Source organism: Engystomops pustulosus, chromosome 2 (assembly GCF_040894005.1).
Source record: "Engystomops pustulosus chromosome 2, aEngPut4.maternal, whole genome shotgun sequence".
In the NCBI taxonomy this organism is placed as follows: domain Eukaryota; kingdom Metazoa; phylum Chordata; class Amphibia; order Anura; family Leptodactylidae; genus Engystomops; species Engystomops pustulosus.
Window position 1 is genome coordinate 263,680,545 of NC_092412.1, and position 27,938 is coordinate 263,708,482.

The following is a 27,938-nucleotide window of genomic DNA, read 5'->3' on the forward strand; positions in this document are numbered from 1 at the left end:
ATGAGGGGCGGCACAGCTGGGCTCGGCCTGGGGAGGGGTGCAGGAGGAGGGGGCACATTTAGTTTCAGGCTCAGCACCGCAGCCTCACAGGACACAATCTTCTCCTCAGACCCAGAAGATCCGGCACCGCCTGCAGCCGCCATGGTGAGAGCTGCTCCCCTCTCCTGCCCCCCAATATCTCCCGTGTGCCCCCCACTAACCTCTGTCTGCCCCCCAGCTCCTGAGGACTGCCCCGCTGCTGCTGCTCCTGGCCCTGTCCTGCTCCCCAGGCTCTGGTAAGGACTGACCCCCAATACTGTGCTCCCCTCTTCTCAGCTCATCTCTGACCACTGTTACATTGTAACGCAGATTCTGCTGTGTATAGTATATAGCTTTCTACTGTATCACTGACTGTATATGGGAGGATTACATGGGATGTATATGACCCCCCCCCCCCCTGTATATAGGAGGATTACATGGGATGTATATGACCCCCCCCCTGTATATAGGAGGATTACATGGATGTATATGACCCCCCTGTATATAGGAGGATTACATGGGATGTATATGACCCCCCTGTATATGGGAGGATTACATGGGATGTATATGACCCCCCCCCTGTATATAGGAGGATTACATGGGATGTATATGACCCCCCCCCCTGTATATAGGAGGATTACATGGGATGTATATGACCCCCCCCTGTATATAGGAGGATTACATGGGATGTATATGACCCCCCTGTATATAGGAGGATTACATGGGATGTATATGACCCCCCTGTATATAGGAGGATTACATGGGTTGTATATGACCCCCCTGTATATAGGAGGATTACATGGGATGTATATGACCCCCCTGTTTATAGGAGGATTACATGGGATGTATATGAGCCCCCCCTGTATATAGAAGGATTACATGGGATGTATATGAGCCCCCCCCCTGTATATAGAAGGATTACATGGGATGTATATGACCCCCCCCCCCCTGTATATAGGAGGATTACATGGGATGTATATGACCCCCCCCCCTGTATATAGGAGGATTACATGGGATGTATATGACCCCCCCCCCTGTATATAGGAGGATTACATGGGATGTATATGACCCCCCCCCTGTATATAGGAGGATTACATGGATGTATATGACCCCCCCCTGTATATAGGAGGATTACATGGGATGTATATGACCCCCCCCCTGTATATAGGAGGATTACATGGGATGTATATGACCCCCCTGTATATAGGAGGATTACATGGGATGTATATGACCCCCCTGTATATAGGAGGATTACATGGGATGTATATGAGCCCCCCCTGTATATAGAAGGATTACATGGGATGTATATGACCCCCCCCTGTATATAGAAGGATTACATGGGATGTATATGACCCCCCTGTATATAGGAGGATTACATGGGATGTATATGACCCCCCCCCCTGTATATAGGAGGATTACATGGGTGTATATGACCCCCTGTATATAGGAGGATTACATGGGATGTATATGACCCCCCTGTATATAGGAGGATTACATGGGATGTATATGACCCCCCTGTATATGGGAGGATTACATGGGATGTATATGACCCCCCCTGTATATAGGAGGATTACATGGGATGTATATGACCCCCCCCCCCTGTATATAGGAGGATTACATGGGATGTATATGACCCCCCTGTATATAGGAGGATTACATGGGATGTATATGACCCCCCTGTATATAGGAGGATTACATGGGATGTATATGACCCCCCTGTATATAGGAGGATTACATGGGATGTATATGACCCCCCCCTGTATATAGGAGGATTACATGGGATGTATATGACCCCCCCCCTGTATATAGGAGGATTACATGGGATGTATATGACCCCCCTGTATATAGGAGGATTACATGGGATGTATATGACCCCCCTGTATATAGGAGGATTACATGGGATGTATATGACCCCCCTGTATATAGGAGGATTACATGGGATGTATATGACCCCCCTGTATATAGGAGGATTACATGGGATGTATGTGACCCCCCCCCCCTGTATATAGGAGGATTGCATGTGATGTATATGACCCCCCCCCCCCTGTATATAGGAGGATTACATGGGATGTATATGACCCCCCCCTGTATATAGGAGATTACATGGGATGTATATGACCCCCCCTGTATATAGGAGGATTACATGGGATGTATATGACCCCCCCCCCCTGTATATAGGAGGATTACATGGGATGTATATGACCCCCCCCCTGTATATAGGAGGATTACATGGGATGTATATGACCCCCCCTGTATATAGGAGGATTACATGGGATGTATATGACCCCCCCCTGTATATAGGAGGATTACATGGGATGTATATGACCCCCCCCTGTATATAGGAGGATTACATGGGATGTATATGACCCCCCCCTGTATATAGGAGGATTACATGGGATGTATATGACCCCCCCTGTATATAGGAGGATTACATGGGATGTATATGACCCCCCCCCCTGTATATAGGAGGATTACATGGGATGTATATGACCCCCCCCCTGTATATAGGAGGATTACATGGGATGTATATGACCCCCCCCTGTATATAGGAGGATTACATGGGATGTATATGACCCCCCCCCTGTATATAGGAGGATTACATGGGATGTATATGACCCCCCCTGTATATAGGAGGATTACATGGGATGTATATGACCCCCCCTGTTATATAGGAGGATTACATGGGATGTATATGACCCCCCCCCCCCTGTATATAGGAGGATTACATGGGATGTATATGACCCCCCCCCCCTGTATATAGGAGGATTACATGGGATGTATATGACCCCCCCCTGTATATAGGAGGATTACATGGGATGTATATGACCCCCCCCCCCCTGTATATAGGAGGTTTCATGGGATGTATATGACCCCCCTGGTATATAGGAGGATTACATGGGATGTATATGACCCCCCCCCCTGTATATAGGAGGATTACATGGGATGTATATGACCCCCCCCCCTGTATATAGGAGGATTACATGGGATGTATATGACCCCCCCTGTATATAGGAGGATACATGGATGTATATGACCCCCCTGTATATAGGAGGATTACATGGGATGTATATGACCCCCCCCTGTATATAGGAGGATTACATGGGATGTATATGACCCCCCTGTATATAGGAGGATTACATGGGATGTATATGACCCCCCTGTATATAGGAGGATTACATGGATGTATATGACCCCCCCTGTATATAGGAGGATTACATGGGATGTATATGACCCCCCATGTATATAGGAGGATTACATGGGATGTATATGACCCCCTGTATATAGGAGGATTACATGGGATGTATATGACCCCCCTGTTATAGGAGGATTACCTGGGATGTATATGACCCCCCTGTATATAGGAGGATTACATGGGATGTATGTGACCCCCTGTATATAGGAGGATTACATGGGATGTATGTGACCCCCCCCTGTATATAGGAGGATTACATGGGATGTATATGACCCCCCCCCCTGTATATAGGAGGATTACATGGGATGTATATGACCCCCCCCTGTATATAGGAGGATTACATGGGATGTATATGACCCCCCCCCTGTATATAGGAGGATTACATGGGATGTATATGACCCCCCCCTGTATATAGGAGGATTACATGGGATGTATATGACCCCCACCCCCTGTATATAGGAGGATTACATGGGATGTATATGACCCCCCCCTGTATATAGGAGGATTACATGGGATGTATATGACCCCCCTGTATATAGGAGGATTACATGTCATGTATATGACCCCCCCCCCTGTATATAGGAGGATTACATGGGATGTATATGACCCCCCCCCCTGTATATAGGAGGATTACATGGGATGTATATGACCCCCCCCTGTATATAGGAGGATTACATGGGATGTATAATGACCCCCCTGTATATAGGAGGATTACATGGGATGTATATGACCCCCCCCCTGTATATAGGAGGATTACATGGGATGTATATGACCCCCCCTGTATATAGGAGGATTACATGTCATGTATATGACCCCCCTGTATATAGGAGGAGTTACATGTCATGTATATGACCCCCCTGTATATAGAAGGATTACATGTCATGTATATGACCCCCCCCCCTGTATATAGGAGGATTACATGGGATGTATATGACCCCCCCCCTGTATATAGGAGGATTACATGGGATGTATATGACCCCCCCCCTGTATATAGGAGGATTAACATGGGATGTATATGACCCCCCCCCCTGTATATAGGAGGATTACATGGGATGTATATGACCCCCCCCCCCTGTATATAGGAGGATTACATGGGATGTATATGACCCCCCTGTATATAGGAGGATTACATGGGATGTATATGACCCCCCCCGTATATAGGAGGATTACATGGGATGTATATGACCCCCCCCCCCTGTATATAGGAGGATTACATGGGATGTATATGACCCCCCCCCTGTATATAGGGGATTACATGGGATGTATATGACCCCCCCCTGTATATAGGAGGATTACATGGGATGTATATGACCCCCCCTGTATATAGGAGGATTACATGGGATGTATATGACCCCCCCCTGTATATAGAAGGATTACATGGGATGTATATGACCCCCCCCTGTATATAGGAGGATTACATGGGATGTATATGACCCCCCTGTATATAGGAGGATTACATGGGATGTATATGACCCCCCCCTGTATATAGGAGGATTACATGGGATGTATATGACCCCCCTGTATATAGGAGGATTACATGGGATGTATATGACCCCCCCCTGTATATAGGAGGATTACATGGGATGTATATGACCCCCCCCTGTATATAGGAGGATTACATGGGATGTATATGACCCCCCTGTATATAGGAGGATTACATGGGATGTATATGACCCCCCTGTATATAGGAGGATTACATGGGATGTATATGACCCCCCCTGTATATAGGAGGATTACATGGGATGTATATGACCCCCCCTGTATATAGGAGGATACATGGGATGTATATGACCCCCCTGTATATAGGAGGATTACATGGGATGTATATGACCCCCCTGTATATAGGAGGATTACATGGGATGTATATGACCCCCCCTGTATATAGGAGGATTACATGGGATGTATATGACCCCCCCCCCTGTATATAGGAGGATTACATGGGATGTATATGAGCCCCCCCCCCCTGTATATAGGAGGATTACATGGGATGTATATGAGCCCCCCCCCCCTGTATATAGGAGGATTACATGGGATGTATATGACCCCCCCTGTATATAGGAGGATTACATGGGATGTATATGACCCCCCCCTGTATATAGGAGGATTACATGGGATGTATATGACCCCCCCCTGTATATAGGAGGATTACATGGGTGTATATGACCCCCCCCTGTATATAGGAGGATTACATGGGATGTATATGAGCCCCCCCCTGTATATAGGAGGATTACATGGGATGTATATGACCCCCTGTATATAGGAGGATTACATGGGATGTATTATGACCCCCCTGTATATAGGAGGATTACATGGGATGTATATGAGCCCCCCTGTATATAGGAGGATTACATGGGATGTATATGACCCCCCCTGTATATAGGAGGATTACATGGGATGTATATGACCCCCCCTGTATATAGGAGGATTACATGGGATGTATATGACCCCCCCCTGTATATAGGAGGATTACATGGGATGTATATGACCCCCCCTGTATATAGGAGGATTACATGGGATGTATATGACCCCCCCTGTATATAGGAGGATTACATGGGATGTATATGACCCCCCCCCTGTATATAGGAGGATTACATGGGATGTATATGACCCCCCTGTATATAGGAGGATTACATGGGATGTATATGACCCCCCCCTGTATATAGGAGGATTACATGGGATGTATATGACCCCCCTGTATATAGGAGGATTACATGGGATGTATATGACCCCCCCCCCTGTATATAGGAGGATTACATGGGATGTATATGACCCCTCCCTGTATATAGGAGGATTACATGGGATGTATATGACCCCCCTGTATATAGGAGGATTACATGGGATGTATATGACCCCCCTGTATATAGGAGGATTACATGGGATGTATATGACCCCCCCTGTATATAGGAGGATTACATGGGATGTATATGAGCCCCCCCCCTGTATATAGGAGGATTACATGGGATGTATATGAGCCCTGTATATAGGAGGATTACATGGGATGTATATGACCCCCTGTATATAGGAGGATTACAATGGGATGTATATGACCCCCCCTGTATATAGGAGGATTACATGGATGTATATGACCCCCCCCTGTATATAGGAGGATTACATGGGATGTATATGACCCCCCTGTATATAGGAGGATTACATGGGATGTATATGACCCCCCCCTGTATATAGGAGGATTACATGGGATGTATATGACCCCCCCCTGTATATAGGAGGATTACATGGGATGTATATGACCCCCCCCCCTGTATATAGGAGGATTACATGGGATGTATATGACCCCCCCCCCCTGTATATAGGAGGATTACATGGGATGTATATGACCCCCCCCCCTGTATATAGGAGGATTACATGGGATGTATATGACCCCCCCCCCTGTATATAGGAGGATTACATGGGATGTATATGACCCCCCCCCTGTATATAGGAGGATTACATGGGATGTATATGACCCCCCCCCCCTGTATATAGGAGGATTACATGGGATGTATATGACACCCCCCCCCCCCCCTGTATATAGGAGGATTACATGGGATGTATAGGACCTAATACACTGCACCCCCCCCCCATGACACCTGGGGGCCGCAACATCCAGGGAGGAGACCACCCAGTCCAGACCTAAATCCATGGAGAATCTGAGACTACACAAACTCCAACCAATGTGACTGAGCTATAACCTTAGTGCAAAGAAGAATGGGGGAACCTCCAGCCTCTAGATGTACAGAGAAGAATGGGGGAACCTCCAGCCTCTAGATGTACAGAGAAGAATGGGGGAACCTCCAGCCTCTAGATGTACAGAGAAGAATGGGGGAACCTCCAGCCTCTAGATGTACAGAGAAGAATGGGGGAACCTCCAGCCTCTAGATGTACAGAGAAGAATGGGGGAACCTCCAGCCTCTAGATGTACAGAGAAGAATGGGGGAACCTCCAGCCTCTAGATGTACAGAGAAGAATGGAGGAACCTCCAGCCTCTAGATGTACAGAGAAGAATGGAGGAACCTCCGGCCTCTAGATGTACAAAGAAGAATGGAGGAACCTCCAGCCTCTAGATGTACAGAGAAGAATGGAGGAACCTCCAGCCTCTAGATGTACAGAGAAGACTGGGGAAACCTCCAGCCTCTAGATGTACAGAGAAGAATGGAGGAACCTCCAGCCTCTAGATGTACAGAGAAGAATGGGGGAACCTCCAGCCTCTAGATGTACAGAGGAGAATGGGGGAACCTCCAGCCTCTAGATGTACAGAGAAGAATGGGGGGACCTCCAGCCTCTAGATGTACAGAGAAGAATGGGGGAACCTCCAGCCTCTAGATGTACAGAGAAGAATGGAGGAACCTCCGGCCTCTAGATGTACAAAGAAGAATGGGGAACCTCCAGCCTCTAGATGTACAGAGAAGAATGGAGGAACCTCCAGCCTCTAGATGTACAGAGAAGAATGAGGAACCTCCAGCCTCTAGATGTACAGAGAAGAATGGAGGAACCTCCAGCCTCTAGATGTACAGAGAAGAATGGAGGAAACCTCCAGCCTCTAGATGTACAGAGAAGAATGGGGGGAACCTGCAGCCTCTACAAAGTTGTGAGCCCCCTTAGATTGGTCACTGCTGATATTCAGCATTGTCTCCTGTGTCGTTGTCTCTTGTGTCGTTGTCTCCTGTGTTTAGCACTTGATACTTTGTTTCTCTATCACAGTAAATAGATACAATCCATGGATGTTTATACATGATGTTCCTGGGTGTGAAGACTTTTGCACTCCCCTGTATACTTGTTATTACCTGTGATGTGTATAATGGCTGGTGATTGTTTCCTCCCTGTCTGGGGGAGATAATGATCTCGGACTGTAATTGTGTAGAGAAGGGTCTGAAGATATACACAGCCCAGTATAGAGATTCTTTATATAGCGCCTTCATATTCTGTAGCGCTTTACAGATCATGGGGGGGGGGGGGCATATACTAATTGCCAACAATAGGAGGTGGGGGTCCTGCTCCCAAGAGCTTACAGTCTATATGCTCCTACAGCATAGAAAGGGTTAATGTGTAGTAAGACCCTGCCCCCTGTACCCTGCTATATTGCCCCCCAGAGATGCCCCCTCTGTGCCTGTTCATTCTTCTCTGTATATAACATCTGGTGTAGATATAACAGCAGCCCATCCCCCACCCTTACAGCAGAGCATCCTGCCCAGGGATCCTATAGGCTGCGTTCACACATTCAGTTTTTTAGATGCAGTTTTCAATGTCCAAACCAGGAGAGGAGTGACCTTCCCTCATGATCTGTCCTCACCATGGATGATCCACAGCTGAACCTGAAAAACTGAATGTTTAAAAGCCCCCGCAGATTGTAAGCTCTTCAGACGAGCCATGTGTTTTATGTGCACTAGCTACATACCAGGGACTTTACCAGTGGATTGTAAGCTCTTCAGACGAGCCATGTGTAGTAACTACATACCAGAGACTTCAGCAGTGGATTGTAAGCTCTTCAGACGAGCCATGTGCACTAGCTACATACCAGAGACTTCAGCAGTGGATTGTAAGCTCTTCAGACGAGCCATGTGCACTAGCTACATACCAGAGACTTCAGCAGTGGATTGTAAGCTCTTTAGACGAGCCATGTGTAGTAGCTACATACCAGAGACTTCAGCAGTGGATTGTAAGCTCTTTGGCTCATTAGCTTGGAGCCCTGGGTGGGGTGTCCTAAGGTCCTCGGCCTCCATCCTCTCCTGGTGACTCATGAGGGTGCGGTGCTCAGGCCCCCAGATGTGGACTTGTGTTTGCCCATCTGGGTGTTGCATACACTGCGTGTGGTGCGCCTGTAATCTGCACACCCTAGGCGGGTAACCATTAAAGGGGTGTTCCCATTCCTCATGGATTTCTAGATCTCTGCTTGCTCGTTAGTGTCATAGACAGTAATCAGAGCTGTGATATAACGAGCCGTGTGACCAGGGACACTGGAAATGAAGCTTTCTAAAGAATGACAGCAAGCAGAGATCTAGAAAACCGTAAGGAATTGATACAGAAAGTATATAGGAAAATTGTATAACTTTTAATTATTCAAACAATAACAATTATTTACTGAAATGGTACTATGGTGCAATGGGGCTAGGAAGGGGTTAAGTTTGGGTGCAGGACTTCACACTACAACCCACCTGTTTACAGAGCAAATACCCCCAGGGTGGTCGTCCATATAACATGTAATTGTGTGGGATTCCAGCAGGGTCCAGGTGTCACTCCCTACAAACACAGCTGTGGTGTCGTCACAGTGTATGAGCTCAGCTTCCGGGGGTCACCCAGATGTGTACAGCCCCATTACCATAAATCCTGGGTAACTCCTTGTATCCCCCCTGTACAGTCTCCTCTCCCCGGGATGTAATGGCTGATAACAGAGAGTAATAGATTGTACCCCCCCCCCCTGTACAGTCTCCTCTCCCCGGGGTGTAATGGCTGATAACAGAGAGTAATAGATTGTACCCCCCCCCCTGTACAGTCTCCCTCTCCCCGGGGTGTAATGGCTGATAACAGAGAGTAATAGATTGTATCCCCCTGTACAGTCTCCTCTCCCCGGGGTGTAATGGCTGATAACAGAGAGTAATAGATTGTATCCCCCCCCCCCCCCTGTACAGTCTCCTCTCCCCTGGGTGTAATGGCTGATAACAGAGAGTAATAGATTGTATCCCCCCTGTACAGTCTCCTCTCCCCGGGATGTAATGGCTGATAACAGAGAGTAATAGATTGTATCCCCCTGTACAGTCTCCTCTCCCCGGGGTGTAATGCTGATAACCGAGAGTAATAGATTGTATCCCCCCTGTACAGTCTCCTCTCCCCGGGGTGTAATGGCTGATAACAGAGAGTAATAGATTGTATCCCCCCCCTGTACAGTCTCCTCTCCCGGGGTGTAATGGCTGATAACAGAGAGTAATAGATTGTATCCCCCCTGTACAGTCTCCTCTCCCCGGGATGTAATGGCTGATAACAGAGAGTAATAGATTGTATCCCCCCTGTACAGTCTCCTCTCCCCGGGATGTAATGGCTGATAACAGAGAGTAATAGATTGTATCCCCCCTGTACAGTCTCCTCTCCCCGGGGTGTAATGGCTGATAACAGAGAGTAATAGATTGTATCCCTCCTGTACAGTCTCCTCTCCCCGGGGTGTAATTGGCTGATAACAGAGAGTAATAGATTGTATCCCCCCCTGTACAGTCTCCTCTCCCCGGGATGTAATGGCTGATAACAGAGAGTAATAGATTGTATCCCCCCCTGTACAGTCTCCTCTCCCCGGAATGTAATGGCTGATACCAGAGAGTAATAGATTGTATCCCCCCCTGTACAGTCTCCTCTCCCCGGAATGTAATGGCTGATACCAGAGAGTAATAGATTGTATCCCCCCCTGTACAGTCTCCTCTCCCCGGGATGTAATGGCTGATAACAGAGAGTAATAGATTGTATCCCCCCTGTACAGTCTCCTCTCCCCGGGGTGTAATGACTGATAACAGAGAGCAATAGATTGTATCCCCCCCTGTACAGTCTCCTCTCCCCGGGATGTAATGGCTGATAACAGAGAGTAATAGATTGTATCCCCCCCTGTACAGTCTCCTCTCCCCGGGATGTAATGGCTGATAACAGAGAGTAATAGATTGTATCCCCCCCTGTACAGTCTCCTCTCCCCGGGATGTAATGGCTGATAACAGAGAGTAATAGATTGTATCCCCCCCTGTACAGTCTCCTCTCCCCGGGATGTAATGGCTGATAACAGAGAGTAATAGATTGTATCCCCCCTGTACAGTCTCCTCTCCCCGGGATGTAATGGCTGATAACAGAGAGTAATAGATTGTATCCCCCCCCCTGTACAGTCTCCTCTCCCGGGATGTAATGGCTGATAACAGAGAGTAATAGATTGTATCCCCCCCTGTACAGTCTCCTCTCCCCGGGATGTAATGGCTGATAACAGAGAGTAATAGATTGTATCCCCCCTGTACAGTCTCCTCTCCCCGGGGTGTAATGGCTGATAACAGAGAGTAATAGATTGTATCCCCCCCTGTACAGTCTCCTCTCCCGGGATGTAATGGCTGATAACAGAGAGTAATAGATTGTATCCCCCCCCCTGTACAGTCTCCTCTCCCCGGGATGTAATGGCTGATAACAGAGAGTAATAGATTGTATCCCCCCTGTACAGTCTCCTCTCCCCGGGATGTAATGGCTGATAACAGAGAGTAATAGATTGTATCCCCCCCTGTACAGTCTCCTCTCCCCGGGGTGTAATGACTGATAACAGAGAGCAATAGATTGTATCCCCCCTGTACAGTCTCCTCTCCCGGGGTGTAATGGCTGATAACAGAGAGTAATAGATTGTATCCCCCCCTGTACAGTCTCCTCTCCCCGGGGTGTAATGGCTGATAACAGAGAGTAATAGATTGTATCCTCCCCTGTACAGTCTCCTCTCCCCGGGGTGTAATTGGCTGATAACAGAGAGTAATAGATTGTATCCCCCCCTGTACAGTCTCCTCTCCCCGGGGTGTTAATGGCTGATAACAGAGAGTAATAGATTGTATCCTCCCTGTACAGTCTCCCTCTCCCCGGGGTGTAATGGCTGATAACAGAGAGTAATAGATTGTATCCCCCTGTACAGTCTCCTCTCCCCGGGATGAAATGGCTGATAACAAGAGAGTAATAGAATTGTATCCCCCCCCCTGTACAGTCTCCTCTCCCCGGGGTGTAATGGCTGATAACAGAGAGTAATAGATTGTATCCCCCCTGTACAGTCTCCTCTCCCCGGGATGAAATGGCTGATAACAGAGAGTAATAGATTGTATCCCCCCCTGTACAGTCTCCTCTCCCCGGGATGTAATGGCTGATAACAGAGAGTAATAGATGTATCCCCCCTGTACAGTCTCCTCTCCCCGGGATGTAATGGCTGATAACAGAAAGTAATAGATTGTAACCCCCACCCCCTGTACAGTCTCCTCTCCCCGGGGTGTAATGGCTGATAACAGAGAGTAATAGATTGTATCCCCCCTGTACAGTCTCCTCTCCCCGGGATGTAATGGCTGATAACAGAGAGTAATAGATTGTATCCCCCTGTACAGTCTCCTCTCCCCGGGATGTAATGGCTGATAACAGAGAGTAATAGATTGTATCCCCCTGTACAGTCTCCTCTCCCCGGGGTGTAATGGCTGATAACAGAGAGTAATAGATTGTATCCCCCTGTACAGTCTTCTCTCCCCGGGGTGTAATGGCTGATAACAGAGAGTAATAGATTGTATCCCCCCTGTACAGTCTCCTCTCCCCGGGATGTAATGGCTGATAACAGAGAGTAATAGATTGTATCCCCCCCTGTACAGTCTCCTCTCCCCGGGATGAAATGGCTGATAACAGAGAGTAATAGATTGTATCCCCCCCCTGTACAGTCTCCTCTCCCCGGGGTGTAATGGCTGATAACAGAGAGTAATAGATTGTATCCCCCTGTACAGTCTCCTCCCCCCGGGGTGTAATGGCTGATAACAGAGAGTAATAGATTGTATTCCCCCCTGTACAGTCTCCTCTCCCCGGGGTGTAATGGCTGATAACAGAGAGTAATAGATTGTATCCCCCTGTACAGTCTCCTCCCCCCGGGGTGTAATGGCTGATAACAGAGAGTAATAGATTGTATTCCCCCTGTACAGTCTCCTCTCCCCGGGGTGTAATGGCTGATAACAGAGAGCAGTAACTATAGTGAGCTGAGCTGCGGCAGCACTACATGTCTGGGCTCTGGATGTTTTGGCTGCAGTCACTTCCTGGGGGTCCGCATTCTCCATCCCTGATATCATCGCTGTGCACATTCCTGTGCTGGGACTTGTAGTCCTTGTGTAGCTGTAGATTCCAGGACGTGTAGGGACAAGCCCTGTTCACAGGGAATAACTCAGACTCCTCTAGTCACATCCGGAGCTGCAGTCATAGCAGGGGCCCCCATGTTTGTGGTTTGCTGAGGCTCATCCTCCATGTGAGATGCAGACACAACCCTCCAGGAGTCAAGGGGTTAAACTGCGTCTGTAAAGTACAACCAGATGCCGGGGCAGAGGAATGTAATCACACGTGTTATGTACAGGAGAGGAACAACTACCCCCATCACAGGAACTACCTCCACCACTAGGAGGAGATCACTACATACACATTATACACCACCACTAGGGGGAGATCACTACATACACATTATACACCACCACTAGGGGGAGATCAATACATACACATTATACACCACCACTAGGGGGAGATCACTACATACAGATTATACACCACCACTAGGGGGAGCTCACTACATACACATTATACACCACCACTAGGGGGAGATCACTACATACACATTATACACCACCACTAGGAGGAGATCACTACTTACACATTATACACCACCACTAGGAGGAGATCACTGCATACACATTATACACCACCACTAGGAGGATATCATTACATACAGATTATACACCACCACTAGGGGGAGATCACTACATACACATTATACACCACCACTAGGAGGAGATCACTACATACACATTATACACCACCACTAGGAGGAGATCACTACATACACATTATACACCACCACTAGGGGGAGATCACTACATACACATTATACACCACCACTAGGGGGAGCTCACTACATACACATTATACACCACCACTAGGGGGAGCTCACTACATACACATTATACACCACCACTAGGGGGAGCTCACTACATACACATTATACACCACCACTAGGAGGAGATCACTACATACAGATTATACACCACCACTAGGGGGAGATCACTACATACAGATTATACACCACCACTAGGGGGAGATCACTACATACACATTATACACCACCACTAGGAGGAGATCACTACATACACATTATACACCACCACTAGGGGGAGATCACTACATACACATTATACACCACCACTAGGGGGAGCTCACTACATACAGATTATACACCACCACTAGGGGGAGATCACTACATACAGATTATACACCACCACTAGGGGGAGATCACTACATACACATTATACACCACCACTAGGGGGAGATCACTACATACAGATTATACACCACCACTAGGGGGAGATCACTACATACACATTATACACCACCACTAGGGGGAGATCACTACATACAGATTATACACCACCACTAGGAGGAGATCACTACATACACATTATACACCACCACTAGGGGGAGATCACTACATACAGATTATACACCACCACTAGGGGGAGATCACTACATACACATTATACACCACCACTAGGGGGAGATCACTACATACACATTATACACCACCACTAGGGGGAGATCACTACATACAGATTATACACCACCACTAGGGGGAGATCACTACATACACATTATACACCACCACTAGGGGGAGATCACTACATACAGATTATACATCACCACTAGGAGGAGATCACTACATACACATTATACACCACCACTAGGGGGAGATCACTACATACACATTATACACCACCACTAGGAGGAGATCACTACATACAGATTATACATCACCACTAGGAGGAGATCACTACATACACATTATACACCACCACTAGGAGGAGATCACTACATACACATTATACACCACCACTAGGGGGAGATCACTACATACACATTATACACCACCACTAGGAGGAGATCACTACATACAGATTATACACCACCACTAGGGGGAGCTCACTACATACAGATTATACACCACCACTAGGGGGAGATCACTACATACACATATACACCACCACTAGGAGGAGATCACTACATACACATTATACATCACCACTAGGAGGGAGATCACTACATACAGATTATACACCACCACTAGGGGAGATCACTACATACAGATTATACACCCACCACTAGGGGGAGATCACTACATACAGATTATACACCACCACTAGGGGGAGATCACTACATACAGATTATACACCACCACTAGGGGAGATCACTACATACACATTATACACCACCACTAGGAGGAGATCACTACATACAGATTATACACCACCACTAGGGGGAGATCACTACATACACATATACCACCACCACTAGGGGGAGATCACTACATACAGATTATACACCACCACTAGGGGGAGATCACTACATACACATTATACACCACCACTAGGGGAGATCACTACATACAGATTATACACCACCACTAGGGGGGAGATCACTACATACACATTATACACCACCACTAGGGGAGATCACTACATACCCATTATACACCACCACTAGGGGGAGATCACTACATACAGATTATACACCACCACTAGGGGGAGATCACTACATACACATTATACACCACCACTAGGGGGAGCCGCCAGCTATCAGGGTTGTAGAAGGATCAGTAACACCTCTGCTCAGTCTTCAGGTTATGACTGTATCTTCTCCTGGGAGAGTGCTGGTGACACCCTTGTTGCCGTGTTCTCTGGTTCCTCTGTGTTGTGTCCCTGATACTTTGTAGCACTCAGTCTCCAGTGTTCTGTGGTGTCCCCTCCCCCATGTCTAGACGCAGCGCCCCGCGGTGGAGACGTCTGGTGCTCTGTAGTGATTCTTGTTCTATTCTTGGCCTAATGGCGAGTCCTTGGCAGATAACATTGGGCACTGACAATACCACCAGGACCTGTGTAGCGGGTGTCACTGGGCAGCACGAGGGGCCGAACCTGTAAGACACCGTCAGCCATTACTGGGGGCTGCTGCCGGACCCTGTAAGATTTCCATGATCTCATACAGTGGAGGGTCCAGACAAACCGCAGCAGTGTGCGCTGACAGGTGTCATGGGGTCTGCACTGTGTCCCCCCTCCCCCTCATTACCTCACTACAGGAAAAGGGGGTCTGCACTGTGTCCTCGGTCCCACCCCACCTGCATCATCCTGTATGGACCTGGTAGTGATAGGCACAGTATGGCGCTGTGTGCCCTGTATGGGGGGGGGCAGTGTGCCCTGTATGGGGGGGGGGGGGCCGTGTCTTCCTGTATATGGGGGGAGGGCCGTGTGCCCTGTATATGGGGAGGGGGGCCGTGTGGCCTGTATATGGGGAGGGGGGCCGTGTGTCCTGTATATGGGGGGGGGGAGGGCCGTGTGCCCTGGTATATGGGGAGGGGGGCCGTGTGGCCTGTATATGGGGAGGGGGGCCGTGTGGCCTGTATGGGGGGAGGGCGTGTGCCCTGTATGGGGGGAGGGCCGTGGTCCCTGTATGGGGGGGAGGGCCGTGTGCCCTGTATATGGGGGGGGGGGGGCGTGTGGCTGTATATGGGGAGGGGGGCCGTGTGGCCTGTATATGGGGAGGGGGGCCGTGTGGCCTGTATGGGGGGGAGGGCCGTGTGCCCTGTATGGGGGGGAGGGCCGTGTGTCCTGTATGGGGGGGAGGGCCGTGTGCCCTGTATATGGGGGGGGGGGGGGGGGCGTGTGGCCTGTATATGGGGAGGGGGGCCGTGTGGCCTGTATATGGGGAGGGGGGCCGTGTGCCCTGTATGGGGGGGAGGGCCGTGTGCCCTGTAGGGGGGGAGGGCCGTGTGCCCTGTATGGGGGGGGGCAGTGTGCCCTGTATGGGGGGGAGGGGCCGTGTGCCCTGTATGGGGGGGAGGGCCGTGTGTCCTGTATGGGGAGGGGGGCCGTGTGTCCTGTATATGGGGGGGGGGGCCGTGTGGCCTGTATATGGGGAGGGGGGCCGTGTGGCCTGTATATGGGGAGGGGGGCCGTGTGTCCTGTATGGGGGGGAGGGCCGTGTGCCCTGTATGGGGGGGGCAGTGTGCCCTGTATGGGGGGGAGGGCCGTGTGGCCTGTATGGGGGGGGGGGCAGTGTGGCCTGTATGTGGCTGTTACAGTGTTAGTTCTGGTCTTGCACATCAGAGACCCCCGTGTGTGACGTATAACACACATATAAGGGGGGTCCACGCTTCCTGTACACTGTCTGTGTGACGCCTCCGGCTCCCCGTAGCAGGCCGGTGCAGGGGTTAATGTCTGCTTCCTGCCGCTGGACTTTATAGAGTTTGCTGCTGGCAGCCTGTGATTGGTTGGATCCTGACTGATTGGAGCGTTCTGATTGGTCCACATCCCCCCTGCTTCCCAGAGTAGATGCAGCTGGAAGTCATTAGAGATTCCTGGGAATTCTCAGTCTGGAGCAGCGGCGCCCCCTATAGCTGCCTCCACCAGGAACATGACCCCATCATCCCTGAGCCCAGGAGCTCACCATGTAATCTCGAGCACACACGATGTATCACTCCCATCATCCCTGAGCCCAGGAGCTCACACGATGTATCACTCCCATCATCCCTGAGCCCAGGAGCTCACAATCTAATCTCCGAGCACACACAATGTATCACTCCCATCATCCTGACCCCAGGAGCTCACAATCTCCGAGCGCACACATTAGGACATTTATTATACTGTCTGCGCCAGTTTTCAGGTACTTTGTAAAGATCTTTTGGTCATCTGTGTCCAACAAGACTGAAATATTAGCACCCTAAGGGGCGTGCACTGAGAGTCGGACCCTGCAGCGCATTTATTACTGCGACTGGACAGATTGGGGGACATTTATTATCGCAGTGCGCCCCAAAAATACCAGGATTTTTCTGGACGCAGAATTGTTGCGGATCATTTATAATGAGTTTGCGGCAGAGAGAACAGATGTTTCCGACTATCCCGACACCTCCAGGTTTTTTGGGCGCAAGTGGGCGTGGCCTAACGTTTCCACATTTCTGTGTATCTTGCCGGCATATTTAGGCGCACAATAGACCAGAAAAAATTGGTCAGAGAGCAAAATGGAGGCGCCAGTGTATGTAAGATTTGGGCGCACCCTTCATTACTGCCGGCATTTTCCTGGCGCACGACTGATTAGTTCCGTCTACCCAGTAATCACTACCAGCCGTGCGACACTTTAATACATGGGGCTGCGCTCTCCGGAGCACACAATTAGTAAATCCCCCCCCCATGTGTCACACTGTATAGCAGCGGTGGCGGACCTATGGCACGGGTGCCAGAGGTGGCACTCATAGCCCTCTCTATGGGCACCCTCACCATCACCCCAGGGTAGAGTTTGCCAGACAGGACTCAAGGCCTCCTGCAGCCCAGGACCCTAGAAGGCTGCTACACTGAGTCACTGAGTATATACCTGTGACAGAGCGGGGAGTAATAAGTTACGGCTTAAATTGTCGCATTGGCACTTTAGTAAAAATAAGTGGCTTTTGGTTGTAGTTTGGGCACTCTGTGTCTAAAAGGTTCCCCGTCACTGCTGTATAGTAAAGGTGACCAAACAAAAGCTGGTGCCACATCTGTGCCGCCTCTCCTCTGCCACCCACTGGAAGCTCTGTGCACTGCAGCCTCTCCCTACGTGTATATAACAGTACAGTATACAGTATATAATATAATCCCCTTTCCTTCTCGCAGGAAGAGGCAAAAAGCAAATCCAAGGTCTGCGCCAATGTGTTCTGCGGTGCTGGCAGAGAGTGCGCTGTAACTGAGAAAGGGGAACCTACCTGCCTCTGCATCGAGGTGAGTATCTGCATTACATAAGAATAATACTGTACGGATGGGTTCCCCCCCCCCCCCCCCCCGGGTGTGTATATATATATATACGGATGGCGTCCCCCCCCCCCCCGGGTGTATATATATACGGATGGCGTCCCCCCCGGGTGTATATATATACGGATGGCGGCCCCCCCGGGTGTATATATATATATATATACGGATGGCGTCCCCCCCCCCCCCCCCCCGGGTGTATGTATATATACGGACGGCGTCCCCCCCGGGTGTATATATATGTCCCCCTGTGTATACGGATGGCGTCCCCCGGGTGTATATATATATATATATATATGTCCCCTCCCCCCCTGTGTATATATATGTCCCCCCTGTGTATACGGATGGCGTCCCCAGGTGTATGTATATATATATATATGGATGGCGTCCCCCGGGTGTGTATATATACATATAGCGCCCCCCCTCTGTGTATATATATATATACATATAGCGCCCCCCCCCCTGTGTATATATATACATATAGCGCCCCCCTGTGTATATATACGTATAGCGCCCCCCCTGTGTATATATATATGTATAGCGCCCCCCCCTGTGTATATATATATATGTATAGCGCCCCCCCCTGTGTATATATATATGTATAGCGCCCCCCCCTGTGTATATATATATACGTATAGCGCCCCCCCTGTGTATATATATATATATATATACGTATAGCGCCCCCCTGTGTATATATATATATATACGTATAGCGCCCCCCTGTGTATATATACGTCCCCTGTATACGGCTGATGTCTTGTCTCTCTCTAGAAATGTAAGTCTCACAAGCGTCCGGTGTGCGGGAGTAACGGGAAGACTTACCTCAATCACTGCGAGCTGCACCGCGACGCCTGCCTGACCGGCTCCAAGATCCAGGTGGATTATGACGGTCACTGCAAAGGTACAAGAGCGCAAAACCTGTGTATAGTGTCATCCTGGTGATTATAGCGGTGCAATAGTCTGCAGAGCATCGCACCTCTAATACTTCATTCATTGTTTTCTCTATCCTGTAGAAAAGACGTCTGACGCCCCCGCAGCCAGTCCAGGTACCGCTCCTACCTCTGTATTACACCCCGGCCGTCACCTCCTCTGTATAACACTCCGGCCTGTCGCCTCTCTGTATTACACTCCGGCCCCTCACCTCCTCTGTATTACACCCCGGGCCGTCACCTCCTCTGTATTACAACCCGGCCGTCACCTCCTCTGTATTACACTCCGGCCGTCGCCTCCTCTGTATAACACTCCGGCCGTCACCTCCTCTGTATTACACTCCGGCCGTCACCTCCTCTGTATTACACTCCGGCCCGTCGCCTCCTCTGTATTACACCCCGGCCGTCACCTCCTCTGTATTACACTCCGGCCCGTCGCCTCCTCTGTATAACACCCCGGCCGTCACCTCCTCTGTATTACACTCCAGCCGTCACCTCCTCTGTATAACACCCCGGCCCGTCACCTCCTCTGTATTACACTCCGGCCCGTCGCCTCCTCTGTATTACACTCCGGCCTGTCGCCTCCTCTGTATAACACTCCGGCCGTCACCTCCTCTGTATAACACCCCGGCCTTCACCTCCTCTGTATAACACCCCGGCCCGTCACCTCCTCTGTATTACACTCCGGCCCGTCACCTCCTCTGTATTACACTCCGGCCCGTCACCTCCTCTGTATTACACTCCGGCCCGTCACCTCCTCTGTATTACACTCCGGCCCGTCACCTCCTCTGTATTACACTCCGGCCGTCACCTCCTCTGTATTACACCCCGGCCGTCACCTCCTCTGTATTACACCCCGGCCGTCACCTCCTCTGTATTACACTCCGGCCGTCACCTCCTCTGTATTACACCCCGGCCGTCACCTCCTCTGTATTACACCCCGGCCGTCACCTCCTCTGTATAACAACCCGGCCGTCACCTCCTCTGTATAACAACCCGGCCGTCACCTCCTCTGTATAACACCCCGGCCGTCACCTCCTCTGTATAACACCCCGGCCGTCACCTCCTCTGTATTACACTCCGGCCGTCACCTCCTCTGTATAACACCCTGGCCGTCACCTCCTCTGTATTACACTCCGGCCTGTCGCCTCCTCTGTGTATTATATTCATATTCGGCTCCTTGTCTCGCAGTTGTGTGTTACCAGTCTGATCGCGATGAGCTCCGGAGACGCGTCATCCAGTGGCTTCAGGCAGAGATTATCCCTGACGGATGGTTCTCCAAGGGCAACAACTACAGCGACATCCTAGAGAAATACTTCAAGGTGCGGAGCGGGAGGCCATGACCCCAAGTACACAGCCCGGACGACCCCTGACCCCCTGACCCTAATAGAGGAAACTGGCTTACAGGATAGCCCCATAATAACCCCCTGTATGTACACAGCCCGGATCCCTGACCCTCTGACCCCGGCCCTAGTAGGGGACAAGGGGTTACAGGATAGCCCCATAATAACCCCCTGTATGTACACAGCCCGGATCCCTGACCCCCTGACCCCGGGCCTAGTAGTGGACATGGTTACAGCATAGCCCTATAATGTGCACCTCCTGCTGTCCTGCCTATTTGCCTCCTCCAGGACGGGATAGGATATCCTCCATCTGTCTTATATCTTGTAATTTCCCGTATTTAGAGCTACGATGACGGTGACTCCCGGCTGGACTCCTCCGAGTTCCTGAAATTCCTGGAGCAGAACCAGACGGCCATCAACATCACCACCTACATGGACCAGGAGACCAACAAGATCCTCAGGTAAGACCCGGACCCCACAGTAATTGTATGGCAGGACCACCAGGGGTCTGAGAGGGGTGTCCTGGGATAACCCCAAATACAGGGGGAGGAGCTCTATATATCCAGTATATACATGGAGGAGCCCCCTATATATCCAGTATATACATATACCCTGTAGTGTAACACATGGGGGAGCCCCTATATATCCAGTATATACATATACCCTGTAGTGTAACACATGGAGGAGCCCCCTATATATCCAGTATATACATATACCCTGTAGTGTGACACATGGAGGAGCCCTATATATCCAGTATATACATATATCCTGTAGTGTGACACATGGAGGAGCCCTATATATCCAGTATATACATATACCCTGTAGTGTGACACATGGAGGAGCCCCTATATATCCAGTATATACATATACCCTGTAGTGTGACACATGGAGGAGCCCCTATATATCCATTATATACATATACCCTGTAGTGTGACACATGGAGGAGCCCCTATATATCCAGTATATACATATATCCTGTAGTGTGACACATGGAGGAGCCCTATATATCCAGTATATACATATACCCTGTAGTGTGACACATGGAGGAGCCCCTATATATCCAGTATATACATATACCCTGTAGTGTGACACATGGGGGAGCCCCTATACATCCAGTATATACATATACCCTGTAGTGTGACACATGGGGGAGCCCCTATACATCCAGTATATACATATACCCTGTAGTGTGACACATGGAGGAGCCCCTATATATCCAGTATATACATATACACTGTAGTGTGACACATGGAGGAGCCCTATATATCCAGTATATACATGTACCCTGTAGTGTAACACATGGAGAAGCCCCTATATATCCAGTATATACATGTACCCTGTAGTGTGACACATGGAGGAGCCCCTATATATCCTGTATATACATATACCCTGTAGTGTGACACATGGAGGAGCCCTATATATCCAGTATATACATATACCCTGTAGTGTAACACATGGAGGAGCCCCTATATATCCAGTATATACATATACCCTGTAGTGTAACACATGGAGGAGCCCCTATATATCCAGTATATACATATACCCTGTAGTGTGACACATGGAGGAGCCCCTATATATCCAGTATATACATGTACCCTGTAGTGTGACACATGGAGGAGCCCCTATATATCCAGTATATACATATACCCTGTAGTGTGACACATGGAGGAGCCCCTATATATCCAGTATATACATATACCCTGTAGTGTAACACATGGAGGAGCCCCCTATATATCCATTTTATACATATACCCTGTAGTGTGACACATGGAGGAGCCCCCTATATATCCAGTATATACATATACCCTGTAGTGTGACACATGGAGGAGCCCCTATATATCCAGTATATACATATACCCTGTAGTATAACACATGGGGGAGCCCCTATATATCCAGTATATACATATACCCTGTAGTGTGACACGTGGAGGAGCCCTATATATCCATTTTATACATATACCCTGTAGTGTGACACATGGAGGAGCCCCTATATATCCAGTATATACATATACCCTGTAGTGTAACACGTGGGGGAGCCCTATATATCCAGTATATACATATACCCTGTAGTGTAACACATGGAGGAGCCCCCTATATATCCAGTATATACATATACCCTGTAGTGTAACACGTGGAGGAGCCCCTATATATCCAGTATATACATATACCCTGTAGTGTGACACATGGAGGAGCCCCTATATATCCAGTATATACATATACCCTGTAGTGTAACACATGGAGGAGCCCCTATATATCCAGTATATACATATACACTGTAGTATGACACATGGAGGAGCCCCTATATATCCAGTATATACATATACCCTGTAGTGTAACACATGGAGGAGCCCCTATATATCCAGTATATACATAAACCCTGTAGTGTAACACATGGGGGAGCCCCTATATATCCAGTATATACATATATCCTGTAGTGTGACACATGGAGAAGCCCCTATATATCCAGTATATACATATACACTGTAGTATGACACATGGAGGAGCCCCTATATATCCAGTATATACATATATCCTGTAGTGTGACACATGGAGGAGCCCTATATATCCAGTATATACATATACCCTGTAGTGTAACACATGGAGGAGCCCCTATATATCCAGTATATACATATACCCTGTAGTGTGACACATGGAGGAGCCCCTATATATCCAGTATATACATATACCCTGTAGTGTGACACATGGAGGAGCCCCTATATATCCAGTATATACATATACCCTGTAGTGTAACACATGGAGGAGCCCTATATATCCAGTATATACATATACCCTGTAGTGTGACACATGGGGGAGCCCCTATATATCCAGTATATACATATACCCTGTAGTGTGACACATGGAGGAGCCCCTATATATCCAGTATATACATATACCCTGTAGTGTGACACATGGAGGAGCCCCTATATATCCAGTATATACATATACCCTGTAGTGTGACACATGGAGGAGCCCCTATATATCCAGTATATACATATACCCTGTAGTGTAACACATGGAGGAGCCCCCTATATATCCAGTATATACATATACCCTGTAGTGTGACACATGGGTAGCCCCTATATATCCATTATATACATATACCCTGTAGTGTGACACATGGAGGAGCCCCTATATATCCAGTATATACATATACCCTGTAGTGTGACACATGGAGGAGCCCCTATATATCCAGTATATACATATACCCTGTAGTGTGACACATGGAGGAGCCCCTATATATCCAGTATATACATATACCCTGTAGTGTAACACATGGAGGAGCCCCTATATATCCAGTATATACATATACCCTGTAGTGTAACACGTGGAGGAGCCCCTATATATCCAGTATATACATATATCCTGTAGTGTGACACATGGAGGAGCCCTATATATCCAGTATATACATATACCCTGTAGTGTAACACATGGAGGAGCCCCTATATATCCAGTATATACATATACCCTGTAGTGTAACACATGGAGGAGCCCCTATATATCCAGTATATACATATACCCTGTAGTGTAACACATGGAGGAGCCCCTATATATCCAGTATATACATATACCCTGTAGTGTGACACATGGGGGAGCCCCTATATATCCAGTATATACATATACCCTGTAGTGTGACACATGGAGGAGCCCCTATATATCCTGTATATACATATACCCTGTAGTGTGACACATGGGGGAGCCCCTATATATCCAGTATATACATATACCCTGTAGTGTGACACATGGAGGAGCCCCTATATATCCTGTATATACATATACCCTGTAGTGTAACACATGGGGGAGCCCCTATATATCCAGTATATACCCTGTAGGAGGAGCCCGGTATATAATGATCTGTGTCTTGTACCCGCAGGGGTCTGTGTGTGGAGGCGCTGATTGAGCTTTCTGACGAGAACGCGGACTGGAAACTGAGCTTCAATGAATTCCTCAAGTGTCTGAACCCCACGTACAACCCCCCTGAGAAAAGTGAGTGGTGCCCTATATATATATATCTCATTCCTGCCCTGCCCCTGGGGGGGTGCCATCCTCCCTGCCCTGCCCCTGGGGGGGTGCCATCCTCCCTGCCCTGCCCCTGGGGGGGTGCCATCCTCCCTGCCCTGCCCCTGGGGGGGTGCCATCCTCCCTGCCCTGCCCCTGGGGGGGTGCCATCCTCCCTGCCCTGCCCCTGGGGGGGCGCCATCCTCCCTGCCCTGCCCCTGTGGGGCGCCATCCTCCCTGTACTCACCTGCTGTCTTCTCCGCAGAGTGCGCCCTGGAAGATGAGACGTACGAGGACGGAGCAGAGACTCAGGTCCAGTGCAATCGCTGTGTTTGCGCCTGTGGGAACTGGGTTTGCACCGCCATGTCCTGTGAAGGTAATGACCCCCATAGTCCATCGCCCCATTATTAACCCCCTCTCCCCCACATATGAGGGACCCTCATTGATCTCTGGCTGTTTCCAGGTAAAGACGGCCAATCGGAGGGCGACATGAGCCGATACGTGGAGGAGCTGAGGAAGCACCAGGTGAGCGATTGTCCTCGCACCCCGAAACCTCATGGATTGTATCTACTTACTGTGATAGAGAAACAAAGTATCAATGCTGAACACAAATCTGCTTCTCCTCTCCTTCCCTCGTGTTCTCACTGTTCCGCTACATGGGACGGGAGAATGTGGAGAGATCCTCCCCTGAGCTGTGGGTCCGGGCGGTCCGGGGTGGGGTGGGGGTGGGGGTGGGGGGGGGGGTGACCGTGTTGTTATCCCGTCCCCCATCCGCTGACAGATAATGGATTGTGCCTCCTGACCCTGCTGTGCTCTGTGCTGCAGTCCTATCCCCGAGCTGGCTGCTGTCTCCCTGGGTTCTCGTGATGCCGTGGCCGTGGCAGAACCTCCGGGGGTCGTTAAGACTTTTGATACTTTGTTTCTCCGTCACATAAAATAACAAGTAAATACATAGAAGGTTGTAGAGTAGTCGGGGGTGAGGGTTTTTGGAGCCGCTGTGTCCCCATCGCTGAGCCCCGGCCTCTCTCTTTCTTCTGGCAGGAGACGGCTGAGAAGGCCAAGTCAGTGAGCAGCAAGGACATCTGAGGAGGAGCCCCCCGGCCTGCGCCCGACGCCCCTCCATTCCTTAGTCTGTCGGACGGCCAGGAGAATCTCTTCTTAGCTTTTATCAATTAAACAAAAATAAACCTTATGTAGGGCATAGGTGCAAATGAATAGCCAAGGGGGTGGAGCTTTGGGTATGGCCCCTCCCCCGCTGAATATGCAGATACTTCACTATTTCCTTGATTTAGCGTACAATAAGGCGCTCAGCTCCCCATAATGCCGCTCCACCATGACCCCAGATAATGGCGGCTGCTGAGTGCCTTATTGCCCCCTCCAGCAGCCACCCGTCTATAGGAGGCGTGTTTATGGGCGGAGTCAGCCGGATGGAGCGGGATGAAGCAAGTGTCCGGTGGGACGTGCCGCGAGCAGGGGCAGCTGCGCCTCGCACTATGATGGTTCTGGGAATGTGGCGTTTTTAGTAATGATGAGGATAATTTGCCAAAGACGTGAATAATTAGCAGTGACCCTTCCAGCGCCCAGTTAACCCCTTCACCACCCGCCCTAGGACTCCCTTGAAGGTGCTATGATTTCAGGACCTGGGTCCATACTGTATTTTATGTTGTGTGTTATTGATATTTAGATGTGATACCGTAGACGTAGCGACACCGCCCCTCCCTGTAGCATCCTGCGCTTTGGGCGTCACGCAGCTTCGTACAATCATATACCGGCGCCTGGCAGTGCAGGACGGCGCCCCCTGGTGGGGGGAGGGCGCTATAATAATGGCGTCTGGCGTGATTGACCATACTCCTCCGGGGCGCTTCAGTCTGATTGTCCCAGGAAGGGTTAAGGAGAGGTGACCAGCACTGCCCAAAGTTCACCCTCCACTACCAGCGCACATAGGGAACCCCTATACTTCCCCCCTGCCAGGCGCTGCCTATTTTTTGCATATATTTCACCCCATATTTGTTTTTTATAATGGTATTTTTTTATTCTGTAACAACCAAATAAAAAAACTACAAAAGATCAATGTGTCGTTATTCATGTGTCATGGGAAGAAGCCGGGTGCTCAGCAGCACAGAGTGTTTCAGGAGAGGAGTGTGCTCATCTCATGGGAGGTCACAGACTGCGCCTATTCCCATGTGTAAGAGACGCCCGGCCGTCCCTCTGGTGCAGCGCAGCTTCTCCTGCCATCACCGCCTCTTTCTGTTGTTCTTCAGTAACACATTATGTATCCCCCTGAAGCCATGTGCCCAGTCCTGCGCAGGGGCAGCAGGAAGTGATGCATGCACCCGAGCGCAGGGGCAGCAGGAAGTGATGCATGCACCCGAGCGCAGGGGCAGCAGGAAGTGATGCATGCACCCGAGCGCAGGGGCAGCAGGAAGTGATGCATGCACCCGAGCGCAGGGGCAGCAGGAAGTGATGCATGCACCCGAGCGCAGGGGCAGCAGGAAGTGATGCATGCACCCGAGCGCAGGGGCAGCAGGAAGTGATGCATGCACCCGAGCGCAGGGGCAGCAGGAAGTGATGCATGCACCCGAGCGCAGGGGCAGCAGGAAGTGATGCATGCACCCGAGCGCAGGGGCAGCAGGAAGTGAGCGCAGGGGCAGCAGAAAATGACGCACGCGCAGGGGCAGCAGGAAGGGTCAGGAGAAGGTGATTCATTCCATCAGTTTTGCTGTTGCTGTGACTGGTTATGGAGGATTTGTTAGAACCACCTTTCCAGTAGATGATTTATCACATGTTGTGGTGATGTTTCTGCTGTGGGGTAGGTTTGGTGGTATAATAGGTCTGGGTGTCACCCCGCAGCTATTCCCAGAGTCCACCATCAGGGCTCCAGCATCTGTCTGTGAATGTCTATTTCTCCTTCTGCTGCCCCCTG

General features: G+C 49.6%; 1 protein-coding gene across 1 annotated transcript; it reads left to right on the forward strand.

Annotated features, from left to right (window-relative positions):
- FSTL1 (follistatin like 1) lies at window positions 1-27,082 on the forward strand. Its single transcript, XM_072133550.1, has 11 exons — window positions 1-144; window positions 270-275; window positions 18,616-18,720; window positions 19,519-19,648; window positions 19,761-19,793; window positions 20,868-20,998; window positions 21,362-21,480; window positions 24,891-25,003; window positions 25,281-25,391; window positions 25,479-25,540; window positions 26,057-27,082. Exons 1-11 carry the CDS (start codon window positions 1-3, stop codon window positions 26,099-26,101), a joined length of 999 nt encoding a protein of 332 aa, XP_071989651.1. The 3' UTR covers window positions 26,102-27,082.
- The last annotated feature ends 856 nt before the right edge of the window (window positions 27,083-27,938 follow it).

Coding starts and splice junctions, on each gene's coding strand:
- FSTL1 (XM_072133550.1), top strand. CDS start 1: ATGAGGGGCGGCACAGCTGGGCTCGGCCTGGGGAGGGGTGCAGGAGGA. Junction 21,481..24,890: donor GAGACCAACAAGATCCTCAG/GTAAGACCCGGA, acceptor TTGTACCCGCAG/GGGTCTGTGTGTGGAGGCGC. Junction 25,392..25,478: donor CACCGCCATGTCCTGTGAAG/GTAATGACCCCC, acceptor GGCTGTTTCCAG/GTAAAGACGGCCAATCGGAG.